We start from the raw sequence: 14,538 nt of genomic DNA, 5'->3' as shown, positions 1-14,538 counted from the left end.
CTGCGGCCGCCGTCCCACTATACAGGGAGACTCTAGTAACCGGTCTGCGGCCGCCGTCCCACTATACAGGGAGACTGTTCATAGTATTTCTGTTTATAATGTGCTTATAATACAGAAATCCTCTTTGCTGTTCTCAAAAAAATTTAGTCCTGAAATAAGTATGAATATTTTAAACTTAGAACATGTAAACACAGATGTCTACTATAAAAAGCAAAAACTTGTCTAATCTTATGCTACCCACAGTGGGAGAACTGGACAAAACTCCCCACACACTTAAACACAAAAACTAAAGATATGAGACAAAGCCTAGGAAACTGGAGCTTAGTATAAGACTGCAGTTTTGTGCAGTCTGGACTCTGAGGATTAGACGTTCAAAGCCTATTTAGGCTACCAACAAAATTCAAGGTCAGCCTGGGCAATTTAACCAGATACTATCTCAATAGGAAAACTAAGAGCCATGTCAGATAGCTCAGGGGATGTAGGCAGTTCCCTCCATGCCTGACAACTTGAGTTTGATCCTGATGGGAGAGAACTAAATCTCATGGGTTAGCCTCTAACCTCCTTGTATAAGCCCTGGCATGCCTCTTCATACTCTCCTCATTTTAATTTAAAAAATGTAAACAAATTCTCAGAGCTGTTATCCTGTATAGCTCACTCAAATACTATTGAAGGTTTATTTTTTGTATTCTGTGTGTGAGTGAATGCTGCATGTGTGCTGGTACATGCAGATGCAAAAGAAGATCTAGAGGTGGGATTACAGGTGGTTTGAGCCACCACTGTGGGTGCTAGAAAACAAACTGAGGCCTTTGGAAGAACAGCAAGAGCTCTGAGACATCTCTCCAGCCCTTATCATTTATTTGTTTATTATATGTGTGTACATGTCTGAGGGTAAAAAGAATTTGCAGGATTGAGATCTCTCCTTGTACCATGTGGGTTCTTAGGACTGAAGAGTCGGGTCTTCAGGTTTGGCAGCAAGCCTCACCTAACCAAGCCATCTCTCTAGTCTTACTACGTGCAAATATTATGCCAGCCTTTTTCTGTTTTGTTTTCTGAGACAATTCTCTTTCTATGTAGCCCCGGCTATCCTAGAACTCACTATATAGACCAGGCTGCCTAGTACGCATAGAGATCTGCCTGCCTCTGTTTCCGTAACCCTGGAATTAAAGGTGCATGCACCATCACACCCGGCCTGTCAAATATTCCTCACCACTCCTTTTCCACCATGAAGCAGAGCAGACTGAAACTTAGACAACTGCCCTGAAAGCCAGGATTTATCCGACTTATCTAAATCTGCCAGCCGAGAGTTGCACATATGAATGTGTGTGCTCTGGGGTTCTGTTGCAGGATATTTGATCACACTATAAACTTTAATCCCAAACAATGAAGGTAAAGTTAGCTTTATAGAAGGAAGCATCCAAATTTGAAAGTGATGTCTGATTGAGTGGTTGACAAAGTGACAAATCAGAGATTTGACAGAATAGAATCTGCCCAAGTCTCATGAGAAGAGAGAAGTTACTTAAGGGGGAGTGCAGACAGAAGAAAGGAAAAAGGCAGTTTTACCAGGAGAGTTTTAAAGGTCACAGAGAACAAGCTGAACAGGTGAACACAGAACAAGCCAGAGAGTGAGAAGGAGCCAGAAGATTAGAATAGATTGCTAGCATTAGTTTGAGGCCAAGCAGAGCAATTCAATCAAAGGCCTAGAAAGAAGCCAGTTTGAAATCAGTCAGCTTGGATAGGAGTTTTGAGCCAGAAGAGCTGAGTTGAATCAGCCAGCCAGAGCTCAGAAAGAACTAGAAAGGATGAATTTACTCAGCGACAAATCTCAGAGGATGAAAACACTCTTGACTTAGATTAGATCGTACAGAGGCTGGAAGCTTCCAGGACTAGGCCTAGGTTAGCAGACGGAGGCAGTAAGCCTCTGGGACAGTAATTACATCAGACGAATAAAAGATGCTTTTACTAGGTTTTGTTTGTTTTTGTTTTTGAGACAAGTTTCTGTATGTAGCTCTGGGTGTTCTAGAACTCTCGATGTAGACAAGACTGGTCTTAGACTTACAGAGATGCACCTGCCTTTGTCTCGATTGCTGGGATTAAAGGTGTAAGTCACCATGCCTGTCTTCATTTTATATATATATATATATATATATATATATATATATATATATATATATATATATACACACACACACACATACACACACATATATATATATTTAAGATTATTTATTTATTTTATATATGTGAGTACACTGTAGCTGTCTTCAGACATACCAGAAGAGAGCATTGAGTCCCACCACAAATGGTTGTGAGCCACCATGTGGATGCTGGGAATTGAACTCAGGACCTCTGAGAGAGCAGTCAGTGCTCTTAACCACTGAGCCATCTCTCCAGCCCTTCATTTTATATTTTTATTTTTATTTTTTTTAAAGATTTATTTATTTATCATATGTAAGTACACTGTAGCTGACTTTAGACACACCAGAAGAGGGCATCAGATCTCATTTTGGATGGTTGTGAGCCACCATGTGGTTGCTGGGATTTGAACTCAGGACCTTTGGAATAGCAATCAGTGCTCTTAACTGCTGAGCCATCTCTCCAGCCCCATTTTATATTTTTAAATAAAAATAAATTCTACCATGCTATTATTCTAATTATAGATCCAAAGCAAATTTAAATGTCCCCAATTTCTGCTGCTCTGGAAGGACCAGAAGCTCCTATAGACAGGAAGGCTCTCGCTCTCTAGTGCTGGAGCCTAAGCAGAGTAAGATTCAACTAAAGCAGCTTGTCCTAACATCTACACGCCCCTTTCTCCTTCAGACTGGAGTCCTGTGCTGCACGAGTGACCTCTCAGCCTTTCCCACTTCTGACTGGGCTAGAGGATAGCGCACATGCTCCGTGCTGGGAACATCACACACTGCCACAGGAAGGTAACACTGCAGAGTGGAAACTTGACCCAAGCCAAGCCAGTCACAGTTCTTTTCTGAAATATATCAAGCAGGAGACTGAAAAGCTCGCGCTCCAGCTTGGATTGAAAACTACAAAAAAGCACTGAGGAGCAAATGGAAATCTTCCACAAGGGAGTGAAAGGTCATAAATGTTTCTCACAGAAGGAGAACTCAGTTATAACATCACCAAGGGAGTACAACACCAGAAGAAAGGCCAGCAATGTGCCTAATGCAATAGTCCTAACAAGACCAGAAAAAGAGAAGGTATTAGTAATCGTGCGAAATTCCCTTTTTCAGACACCGAAAGAGAAAACCTGTGCCATCATATCCCTTGTTTTGTTAAAAAAGAAAAAAAAAAAAAAAAAAAAAAAAAAAAAAAAAAAAAAAAAAAAAAAAAAAAAAAAAAAACCAAAGGGCCTTGAGTATCCACAAGGCCCTGGGTTCAATTCATAGAACTGAAAAATAAATTTAAAAAATAAAATCTCAGGCTGGTGAGATGGCTCAGTTGGGAAGAGCACTAACTGCTCTTCGGAAGGTCATGAGTTCAAATCCCAGCAACCACATGGTGGCTCACAACCACCTTGAAATGAGATCTAATGGCCTCTTCTGGTGTGTCTGAAGACAACTACAGTGTTCTTACATATAATAAATAAATAAATCTTTTAAAAAAAAATAAATAAAATCTCTTGTATAGAAAGGAGCACTGTGAGCACTTTACTCACATAGTAAGTATTTGACTTCTCAAAAGTGGTTTTGATTATGAAATCTGAGCCCTCAGCTTGGGTTCAAAACCCAGAGCCACCTCCATTACTTCCAGACCTTGGAGAATAGAGAAAGGCCCAGGTGAATGTGTATTATGGACATGGACAAGGCCTCAGAACCATGGGAAATTGGCAAAACCTTTCCCACTCATGCAGGCTTGGAACTGGCAAAGCTTTCCTCTGGTCCAAGTGTGTAGCAAGATAACTGATCTTAAAGCTAGAAACTGCAGCTTCTTTCTTTGTCTTGGACGTCTGCAGCCTGAGGCTGCTCAGCTGCAGGGAACAGCTAACTCCTCAGCACTGTGCTGTCCGTCCAGAGGCTGACAGCATACCAACCCCAGCTTGCTGGTCCCGGTCCTTCCTTTACCCCCCCCCCCATGGCCCCTAGTCAGGTGAGGTGCCAAGCTGTGCAGTTGCAGAAACAAACCTTGAACAAGTTCTTTACCCTGAGTCTCAGTTTCCTCATAATAACAACGGTAATAATAGCACCTGCCTTATAGGGCTGCTGCCTGGCAGAAAATGAACCTCTGAACTGGTTGATTTATTTAAAAGAAAAAAACCAATTCACTGTCAAGTAAGAGGGAAATAGGAGGAAGAAGGCAACTTTCAGGCAAAGAGAAGGCAAATACAGAGAAGAAAAAAACAAAAAGATAAGCTTCGCTCATGACTTGTGTCCTCTTCGGGCTCACGTTCCCACTGCTGGCTGGACGTCAGCTGGATTCTAGCCCTGAGAGCTGGCCCTGCACTCAACAAGTCCAGAATAGAACTCATCAGTGCTACAACTCCTGATTCTTCTGGGTCGTCACATCTGGGGCAGTGCTAGCAAAGTCTCCTACCACTCCTCACAGTGGGTCATGGTGAAGACAGAACACTTTTCAGGATCTAAATACAGAACTTCACTGGTCAAGGCAGAACAAGATGTAGTATGGGCTAGAAACTGAGTCAGAAGTGGAAAAACAAACAAACAAACAAAACCCTCCAAATCTAGAAACAAAGCCTAGCAGGCGCCAAATAATCCCGCTCTGTTGTATGGTAGAGACCAATTCTTCACAGGCCCCCATATCCGCAACTTCCACTCTCTCTGGCTATTGGTATTTTGCTGATCCCAACCCTGTTTTGTTCGCTTTGATTTTTATTCATTTTATGTGTACAGATGCTGTGTCTGCATATGTATCTGTGTGCCATGAATGTGCCTGGAATTCCAGAACCTAAAAAAGTGGAGGAGGCAAGAGGATCAGGAAGTAATTCAAGGCCAGCCTGGGCTATCTGAAAAAAAAATGAAAGAAAAGAAAGAAAGAAAGGAAGGAAGAAAGGAAGGGAGAAAGAAAGGAAGAAGGAAGGAAGAAAGGAGAGGAGAGAAGAGGAGGATAGGAGAATGAGACAGAGCTGGGAATCATAACACAGGACTGACTATCTAAGATCTCAGTGCTTAAAAGGCAAGATAAGCAAATCCCTTACAAGTTCAAAGCCAACCTGTTTCCATAGCAAGTTCCAGGCTAAGCCTACCAAGGCCTGTCTTAGAAATAAAAACCAGGGCTGGAGAGATGGCTCAGTGGTTAAGAGCACTGACTGCTCTTCCAGAGGTCATGAGTTTTAATTCCCAGCAACCACATGGTGGCTCACAACCATCTGTAATGAGATCTCATGCCCTCTTCTGGTGTGTCTGAAGACAGCTACAGTGTACTCATATAAATACAATAAATAAATCTTTTTTTTTTTAAAAAAAAAAGAAAGAAAGAAAAAACAAAACATATAATTGAGAGTGTACTTGAGTGGATGGTACATGCTTAGTGTGTGTCAGACTTGAAATTCAATTCCCAACATAAAAACAAAGAAAACGGAGAAGGAAAGCCTGCGGCCTGGCGGCTGAGGAGCCAGAGTGGAGCAGCTGAGTCTCTCTTCTAGCTAAGTCAAGATTCAGTGAATTAGTACAAATCAGTTACCAAGGAATAAACATATGGACCTACTAAGTGTTTATTTTCTAAGTCAGACTTAGTGGCCCATAATTCCAACACTAAGGAGGGCTAAGGAAAGTCTGAGTTGCAGAGTAAAACTGTCTTTAAAAACATTTTTAATCCAGGACAGCCAGGGCTATACAGAGAAACCCTGTCTCGCAAAAACAAACAAACAAACAAACAAAACATTTTTAAGTACATACATTGACTGGCTCAACCTTCTTGCCCACACTCTAACCTTATTAGAAAAGTTAAACCATTTCAATTTTCTTAAGAATAAATTTTCAGCTGGCAGTGGTGGCGCAGGTCTTTAATCCCAGCACTTAGGAGGCAGAGGCAGGCAGATCTCTTGAGTTCAAGACCAGCCTGGTCTACAGAGTGAGTTCCAGGACAGCCAGGGCTACACAGAGAAACCCTGTCTCAAAAACAAACAAACAAAAGATTTTATGCCTGGTTTGGTAGCACATACCTTTCATCCTAGCACTCCGGAGAAAGAGGCTGGAGGATCTCTTGTTTGAGGACAGCCTGGTCTACAGAGTGAGCTCCATACCAGCCAGGGCTACACAGTGATATGCCATCTCAAGAATTAAAATAAGTGAAAATAAAATTTCACATATTTTATAATTAAAGTTTGAGACACATCATACACTAGTAATTCAGAGGAAATGACACATTCAGCTAATTGGTAAAGCTGAATCATTCAATTAGATGCAGGTCCCTAGGCATGCATATATTCATGATGTGTCACTCAGTACTCGTTAACTTTAGAATGGTATAAATATGTAGAATGACTTCATTTAAATTGCTCAATCATAGCTTTAAAAAAACTCTCATAACTTGTATCACACACTGGCACTCTCTAGTTCCAGTGGGTGGAAGTATAACCTGAGAACTTGTTAAATCATACTGTATAGAGGCTATTCTTCACACAAGGCTGTTTACAGAAGAGCTCTGTAGTATATTGCCTGGCATTTATAAAAACCAAAATGATTATATATCATCTTTTTTTTTTTGCTTCTTAAGGGGAAAGATAAATTGTTAAGAGCACCACAACAAAAGCTTCAAGTCAGCAGTTCTTAACCGTCCCTGCCATCGCAACACAGTTATCTAGAACTTGTAAAACACACCGAGACTGCAGTTTATCTTTTTTCCAGGTTTCCCTTTAAACCATGAATTGCTTAGTTGTTATTTTAGATTTTTGAAGCAGGTCTTTCTATGTAGCCCTGGCTGTCCTGGAACTCCCTATGTAGACCAAGCTAACTTCAGACTCACGGAGATCCACCTGCTGATATTAAAAGGGGTGCACCATCGTGTCTGACTTTTCCTTTTTTAAGCTCCAAAAACTGAAAACCACTGTTATCAATCAGAAAGGGAAGGAATGAGTGAGAGCTGTAAGGTCTAGCCAGTCTTCTGTGAATATATCTAGTTCTATAGATTTGACTTCAGACCCACTTAAACATATTATACAATTTTAACATTAAATAGAAAGCTAACCACTGGCTTTTTGCTAGAGTCTCTATAATCCTGGCACGTAAGAGGAGCTAGAACTTGACTCATCTACATAGTCAGTCCCACACTAGCCAGGACTCCATAATTCTAAAACTAATCTCAGAAACAAAACAAAACACCAGAAAGGAGCTGGTGGTGGTACACACATCTTTATTCCCAGCACTCCAGAGGCAAGAGGCAGGAGGATCTCTGTAAATTCCAGGCTAGCCTGGTCTACAGAGTGAGTTCCAGGACAGCCAGGGCTACACAGAGAAACCCTGTCTCAAAAACCAAAAAGAAAAAGAAAAAAAAAAAAGAAACAGAAACAAACACAAAGCCCTAGGCCCAAGATGGTGACAAGCAGTATCTGTATCCCAGGTTTCAGATTTCTGGGCAGGTTAGGCTGGGCTGGCTCACACTCACAATGAAGTTGGAGTTGCCCGCAATGGTGTCTACAGCCTGGAGAGGGGGTCTGAGCTTGCCTGTTCAAAATCCTCGAATATTTCAGTCCCGAGTGGAGAGGAAGTGAGTGTATCAACGTTTTCCTGAAGTCTCACCACCATGCAGAGTTTGAAGACACAAGTTCATCGCCAACATCCATCTCCACAACAGGACCAAACCTTTTCCCTGGACAGACAGGAGCCATTTCCCTCTTCCTTAACCCTGGGGCTGAGACCATCACCTAGGCAACAGGACCAAACCTTTTCCCTGGACAGACAGGAGCCATTTCCCTCTTCCTTAACCCTGGGGCTGGGGACTATCACCTAGGCAACAGGGCCACAGTCCTGGTTTGGACCATTTACTCCCGCCAGCACATTGGCCAGAAAAATGAATGGAACATTAAGCTCATGGGTTTTTTTTGTTTGCTCTGTTTGTTCTTGTTCTGTTTTGTATCATTTGAAGACTATCTCATACTATCTTCCTTTCTTTAACTGTGGGAGGAAATAGCTTAAACAAGAAACTTAAAGTTAAAAAAACCTGTACTTTTTTAATTTTAAATAAGTTTATATAAAAAGCTCTAACTGGTAGAGAAAACTAGGACTCATTTTTATAATAATTTATTCCAACTCAGGGATAAATTGCCCTTATATGTACCAGCTATGTACCAAAAAAGTCACAAAACTGTACTTGCTTTTATGATGATAAATGACAATTGAACATGGTACGTAAGAATCTTTTGGTTAGCCGGGTGGTGGTGGCGCACGCCTTTAATCCCAGCACTTGGGAGGCAGAGGCAGGTGGATTTCTGAGTTCGAGGCCAGCCTGGTCTACAGAGTGAGTTCCAGGACAGCCAGGGCTATACAGAGAAACCCTGTCTCGAAAAATCAAAAAAAAAAAAAAAAAATCTTTTGGTTAAACAAAATAATTTACTGAAATATAAAAATAGCTGACTGAAGCATTCCATTAAAGGAAAAGGGAGAGGGCTGGAGAGATGGCTCAGTGGTTAAGAGCACTGACTGCTCTTCCAGAGGTCCTGAATTCAAATCTCAGCAACCACATGGTGGCTCACAACCATCCATAATGAGATCTGATGCCCTCTTCTGGAGTCAGCTACAGTGTACTTACATATAATAAATAAATAAATAAATAAACAAATAAATCTAAAAAAAAAAAGGAAAAGGGAAATATTTTCAGAGAACTGACACTATTTTCCCATATTTCCATTAGATGTCAACTAGATACAACATTACGCATTTAAAAAGAAAAAAAAATGTAGAGAGCCAATAAGATAGTTCAGCAGCGGTATTAAAAATAAATAAAGATAGATGCTTACCAAAAAAAAAAAAGAGTGTAGGAATGGCGGCGGTGGGGCTGCCTTAAGACATCAGCTCTCTCTAATCATATGATTGGTCTTCCTGGAGACAAGCCCTTGACCTGAGCAATCTTTATAACATAAGCTCAACTATTATCCAAGGGCTCAGGAACATTGAACACATCCCTAATCATCAAGAAAATTCAGAATTTCAAAAGCTTTAAGAATTCTTTTTGAGGGGCTGGAGAGATGGCTCAGCAGGTAAGAGCACTGACTGCTCTTCCAAGGATCCTGAGTTCAAATCTCAACAACAACATGGTGGCTCACAACCACCCATAATGAGACCTGATGCCCTTTTCTGGCCCGTCTGAAGACAGCTACAGTGTACTTATTTATAATAATAAATAAATGTTTGGGCCGGAGAGAGCAGGGACTGAGCGAGTAGTGGGGTTGACCAGAGCAAGCAGAGGTCCTAAAATTCAATTCCCAACAACCACATGAAGGCTCACAACCATCTGTACAGCTACAGTGTACTCATATGCATAAAATAAAATAAATCTTTTAAAAAAAGAATTATTTTTGAAAGAAAAACTAAAAAAAAAGAGTGTGTGTGTACCTCATGAAAGAGAAAGAAAAACTGTACAAAACATCTTAAGGGACAAGAAGAAGGTCTGGAGAGATGGTACAGCGATTAAGAGCACTGACTGCTCTTCCAGAGGTCCTGAGTTCAAATCCCAGCAACCACATGGTGGCTCACAAACACCTGTAATGGGATCCTATGGCCTCTTCTGGTGTGCATGAAGACTGACAATGTACTTACAAGAAATAAATAAAATAAATCTAAAAGAAAAAAGGACTAAGAACGTAGCTCAGCTGGCAGTGTTTGCCTAACATGAATGAGGCCCAGTGTTCAGATGCCCAGTCCTGTACAGCCCAGGAAACAGTGGGAGCACACCTATGTGCTAGGTGTTTGGAGGTGAAGGCAGGAGTTCAAGGCCCCCTCACCTACCTGGTAAGTTTGAGGACTTCATGAGATTCTCTGTTTAAAAAAGCCGGGCGGTGGTGGCGCACACCTTTAATCCCAGCACTTGGGAGGCAGAGGTAGGTGGATTTTTGAGGCCAGCCTGGTCTACAGAGTGAGTTCCAGGACAGCCAGGGCTACACAGAGAAACCCTGTCTTGAAAAACCAAAAAAAAAAAAAAAAAAAAGAGGCTGGCAGAGAGCTCACCTGTGCGCATAAGGACTGATATTCTACACCAGAATCTACATAGGAAAGCCAGGCCTGGTGGTAGGCACTTGTCACTGTAGCACTGAAAAGACAGAGACAGATGGATCTTTGGAGCTTGATGGCCTCACAGACAAGCCTATGTGAGCTCTAGGCTAATAAGACTGTCTCAGAAAGAAAAAGAAAGAAAGAAAGAAAGAAAGAAAGAAAGAAAGAAAGAAAGAAAGGAAGGAAGGAAGGAAGGGAGAGAGAGAGAGAGAAAGGAAGAAAGAAAGAAAGAAAGAAAGAAAGAAAGAAAGAAAGAAAGAAAGAAAGAAAGAAGGGAAAAGAAAAACCAACTCCTGAAGAATGACAAGAGGTTGACCTCTGTTATCTGTGGTCTGTCTGTCTGTCTGTCTGCCAGACAGACAGTCTGTCTCAGGCACTCAGCTAAGGAGACTGAGGCAGGAAGATCCATTTAAGTCCAGGAGCTTTCACCCAGCCTGGGCAACGTAATGATAACTCAAAGATCTTTCAAAGATAGCTAAGAGCAAGCTGGAGGGATACTTAGTGATTAAGAGCATATGCTGTTTTTATAAAGAACCCGAGTTCAGTTCCTAGCACCCACCCACATCAGGACTCAAAAGCTACTACAACTCCAGCTCCACAGAGATCCATAGCCCCTGGCTTCTGTAGGAACCAGCACTCATGTGCATATCATAATTTAAAATAATAAAAATATTTTTTAAAAGAAGGTATGCAAGACTAGTAATGTTCAGTCATTTTATTAAATTTATTCTCCCCCCTTCTCTTTTGGGACAGGGTTTTGTTATGTAGCCCCAGATGGCCTAAACTTGCTATGTAGACTTAATTGGCCTCAAATTTATGAAACCCTTTGCCTCTGCCTCCCAAGTACTGGGATTACAAGCGTACATCACCACACCCAGTCTATAAGCCACTTTTAAAATCTGGTGTGCACTGAAATGAACCAAACTCATCTGAAATGAACCAGAATCATCTGAGGATCTAAACAAAACAACTCTGGAACATCACCAAGCAGGTAATGTTTGTTTTGCAAGCAGAGACACTGAGCATTGGACACTTGAATTGGAAACAAAAAGACAAATCACTTACTTATTATGGTCATGGAGCCAACAGGCGAGAAGCCTCAATCATTTGCCCCCAAAGAACAGAACCCATAAGACTAAGCCAAAGAGGAAAACCAGATCTGATGCCTCACACTTGTAACACAAGCACTCAGGGAATAGTGAGTTCCAGGACAGCCAGTGCTACACAGAGAAGCCCTGTCCAAAATAATAATAATAACTATTATTTTTTTTTAAAGAGGGCTGGAGAGATGGCTTAGTGGTTAAGAGCACTGACTGCTCTTCTAGAGGTATTGAGTTCAATTCCCAGCAAGCGTATTCACATACAAAAAATAAATAAATACATCTTTAAAAAGAAGAAAAAGAAAGAAAAAGTGGGGCTGGAGAGATGGCTCAGTGGATAAGAGCACTGACTGTTCTTCAGAAGGTCCTGAGTTCAAATCCCAGCAACCACATGGTGGTTCACAACCATCCATAATGAGACCTGACACCCTCTTCTGGTATGTCTGAAGACAGCTATAGTATACTTACAAATAACATTAAAAGAAAAAAAGAAAGGAAGGAAGGAAAAAGGAAAGAAAGAGAAGAGCCTGGGCTGGAGTGGTGATGCACATCTTCAATCTCAATCTCAGCACTGGGGAAGTTGAGGCAGGAGAATACAAAGTTCAAACCCTATCTATAAGGGAAAAAAAGGGGGAGGGAGGGCTTGGCATTTCTGGGTATATATTGGAGAATAATGAAAACAAACACCTACAAAGAACAGAGTCTAGAGCAGCAATTCCCTCTGCTCACAGAGTGGAGACCCCTAAATGACCACTAACTGCTGATACAATGTAGCACATTCCCTCTACTCACAGAGTGGAGACATCTGAAAGACCACTAACCCTGATACAATGTAGCACATCCAAACAGGAACAGTTGCAAGTATAAAATCCAACCAAAAGCAGAAGGCCAAGAGCTCTGACAAACAAGAAAGTTAAAGAGCGAGGAACACTTGGAGGCAGGAGCCAGGAGTCTGCAAACAACCTAACAACACAGCAAAGCTGACAAAAAAGACAGCCATTCACTGTCACCCAACTCCAGAGTTTTATTATTCCAAGCAGAAGTCCTGTGCTCATTAATACTCTGAAGGAGGCTCAGTGCTGGAACATAAAGTAAAAGGGGCTAATGAGATGGCTCGGTGCTTAAAGCCAATAACTGCTCTTCTAGGGGACCCTGTTTTAATTCCCAGCACCTACACTCAGAACCATCTGTATTGTCTTCCGGCCTCTGAGAGCTGCCTAATATAGTATGCATACACATGTGGCAAACACACAAACACAGAACCAAAAATAAGCCTGCCAATGTTGGGCATGGATGCCCATTTTTAATCCTAGCACCACTCAGGAGGCAGAGGAGGGCAGATCTCATGAAATCAAAGCCAACTTGGTCTAGATCATCCAAGGCTACACTGTGAGACCTTGTCTCAAAAAAAAAAAAAAAAAAAAAAAAAAAAAAAAAAAAAAAAAAAAGGAATTAATAAAGCATAAGTGGAAGCAACCAAGGAAATAAAACTACTCTTTGAGTAGAATGTTACTTGTATACTTCCCTGCAAACAACACACTAATCGAGGTATTGTCGAGGTATTGATTATGCTTGCCAATTTGATTCAATTGTTTTAACCTTATCAAAACTTTAAATTTCTAAACTTTAACTGGACACGAATAAAATGGCATAACTGAAATTTCCTTTACATACTTAAGCAAAGGGAGAGAGGATATATATGTGAAATAGTGAAAATATTGATAACTGTTGAATGTGAGCACCAGTACTGGGGGGAGGAGGTTCAGCTATTGAATGTGAGTAACAGCATTCAGTTCAGCTCATCGTTCCTCTTATGTGTAGGTTTATAAGGTTTTCATTGAGGCAGAGGTAGATAGATTGCCTAGATCGTCACAAGTTCGAGGCCAGTTTGAACTACCTACTGAGTTCCTGCTTAATCAAGGCGCGATCTCAAAAAAAAAATATATATATATATATACATAGTTTTCAGCAATGATTCTTCCCATACTGAATCCTTCGCGAATGAAATTATCATCCTGTTTATTCGGGACGTGCTGCCAGATGCTGGTGCTCTCGCCTTCGGATAACAAGCAGGCTCTGGGGTCTAAGGCAGAGAGCGAGGCAAGGCAGCTTCTGGCGGGACCGACTTAAGCTCCGCGCCACCACGCGGACCAAAGAACGCGCACGCTTCATTCAAGGCGGAATCTGACAAATCACTCTCCGTGAACGCTCGGGCTCAGAGAACCGCGGGAGCTCAATTTGGAATGCTCGCACGCCGGGGAACCCGAGCAGCTGGGCTGCGGAGCGCTCGGGTCCCGGCCCGGGGCGCGGCCGGTCGGCCCTCGGGTCCCTCCCCCAACCCTTCCTTCCTTCGCCCGGTGCCCACCTCGCACCTCGGCCCGGCCCCGCCCGCCTACCTTCCAGATCCGCATCGTCCGAGTCCGAGTCGCTCTCGCCGTCCTCCTCGATGACGGGGACGGCGCTGGCCTCCTGCGTGTGGAAGGTCGTCGAGGTGACGATGAACGAGTCCGACTCCTGGTAGCGGGCCTCGCGCAGGCGTGTGAAGTACTCCACGGCGAAGTCGACGAGGTCGGGCGGCTGCTGCCGAAGCACCTCCACGGTGTAGCCCTGCAGCAGCTCCGTGAGCCCCGCCGGGATCTGGATGTGGCTCATGCCTGCGACGGCCGAGGGGCCCGGCGGGTCGGGGCCGCGGGTGGCTGCAACCTGCGCGCTCCCCGCCGCCGGCCTGTCACTCGGCGCCCGCGGTCCCCCGCGCGGCCCGCCTCGGCCTTCCTCGCGCCGCGCCGCGCCTCCTTCCGGCCGGGTCTGAGTTTGTGGTGCGGGCCGCGCGACCCTGCCCGCTAGCGAGCCAGCCTGGCGCCGCTGCTGGTGTCACCCGGCCGCCGCCGCCGCCGCGCCGCCGCCGCCGCCGCCGCCGCCGCCGCCGCCGCGGGGACCGCCGGGCAGGCGAGCTGGACGGGCGCGGCAGGCGCCCGGGTTGTGACGCACGCGGCCGCGGGCGTGCGCGTCCCCGGCCAGGAGCTGAGTGCGCGTGCGCCGCCGAGCCTCCCTCCGCTCGCGGAGCAGCCCATGGTCAAGGTGCGGGAGGCCCCGGAGGTGAAGAGGAAAGAGTGGCCCAGCCGGGAGGCCGGCTGGTTAGTGCGTGTCGCCTGGTCACAAAGACCTTTCACTTATGCTTTTGGAGCACGCTGCGAGCCTCTTAACGGAGGGCCAGGGACCACCTCACCTTGACCCCCCTGCTCTAGTGGAGGAGCAGAGGGCTC

General features: G+C 43.8%; 1 protein-coding gene across 1 annotated transcript in view; it reads right to left on the bottom strand.

Annotated features, from left to right (window-relative positions):
* The window catches only part of Prkar2a (protein kinase cAMP-dependent type II regulatory subunit alpha), a 49,041-nt gene extending 34,864 nt beyond the window's left edge, over window positions 1-14,177 (bottom strand). The window contains exon 1 of the mRNA XM_031343312.1: window positions 13,672-14,177. Within this exon, the coding sequence (XP_031199172.1) occupies window positions 13,672-13,927 (256 nt within the window). The 5' untranslated portion in view covers window positions 13,928-14,177. The remainder of the gene's footprint in view (window positions 1-13,671) is intronic.
* Between the last annotated feature and the right edge of the window lie 361 nt (window positions 14,178-14,538).

Source organism: Mastomys coucha, unplaced genomic scaffold (genome assembly GCF_008632895.1).
Source record: "Mastomys coucha isolate ucsf_1 unplaced genomic scaffold, UCSF_Mcou_1 pScaffold23, whole genome shotgun sequence".
Taxonomy (NCBI): Eukaryota; Metazoa; Chordata; class Mammalia; order Rodentia; family Muridae; genus Mastomys; species Mastomys coucha.
The sequence above is the reverse complement of the archived record's forward strand: the minus strand, read 5'-3'. Positions and strand labels throughout refer to the sequence as shown.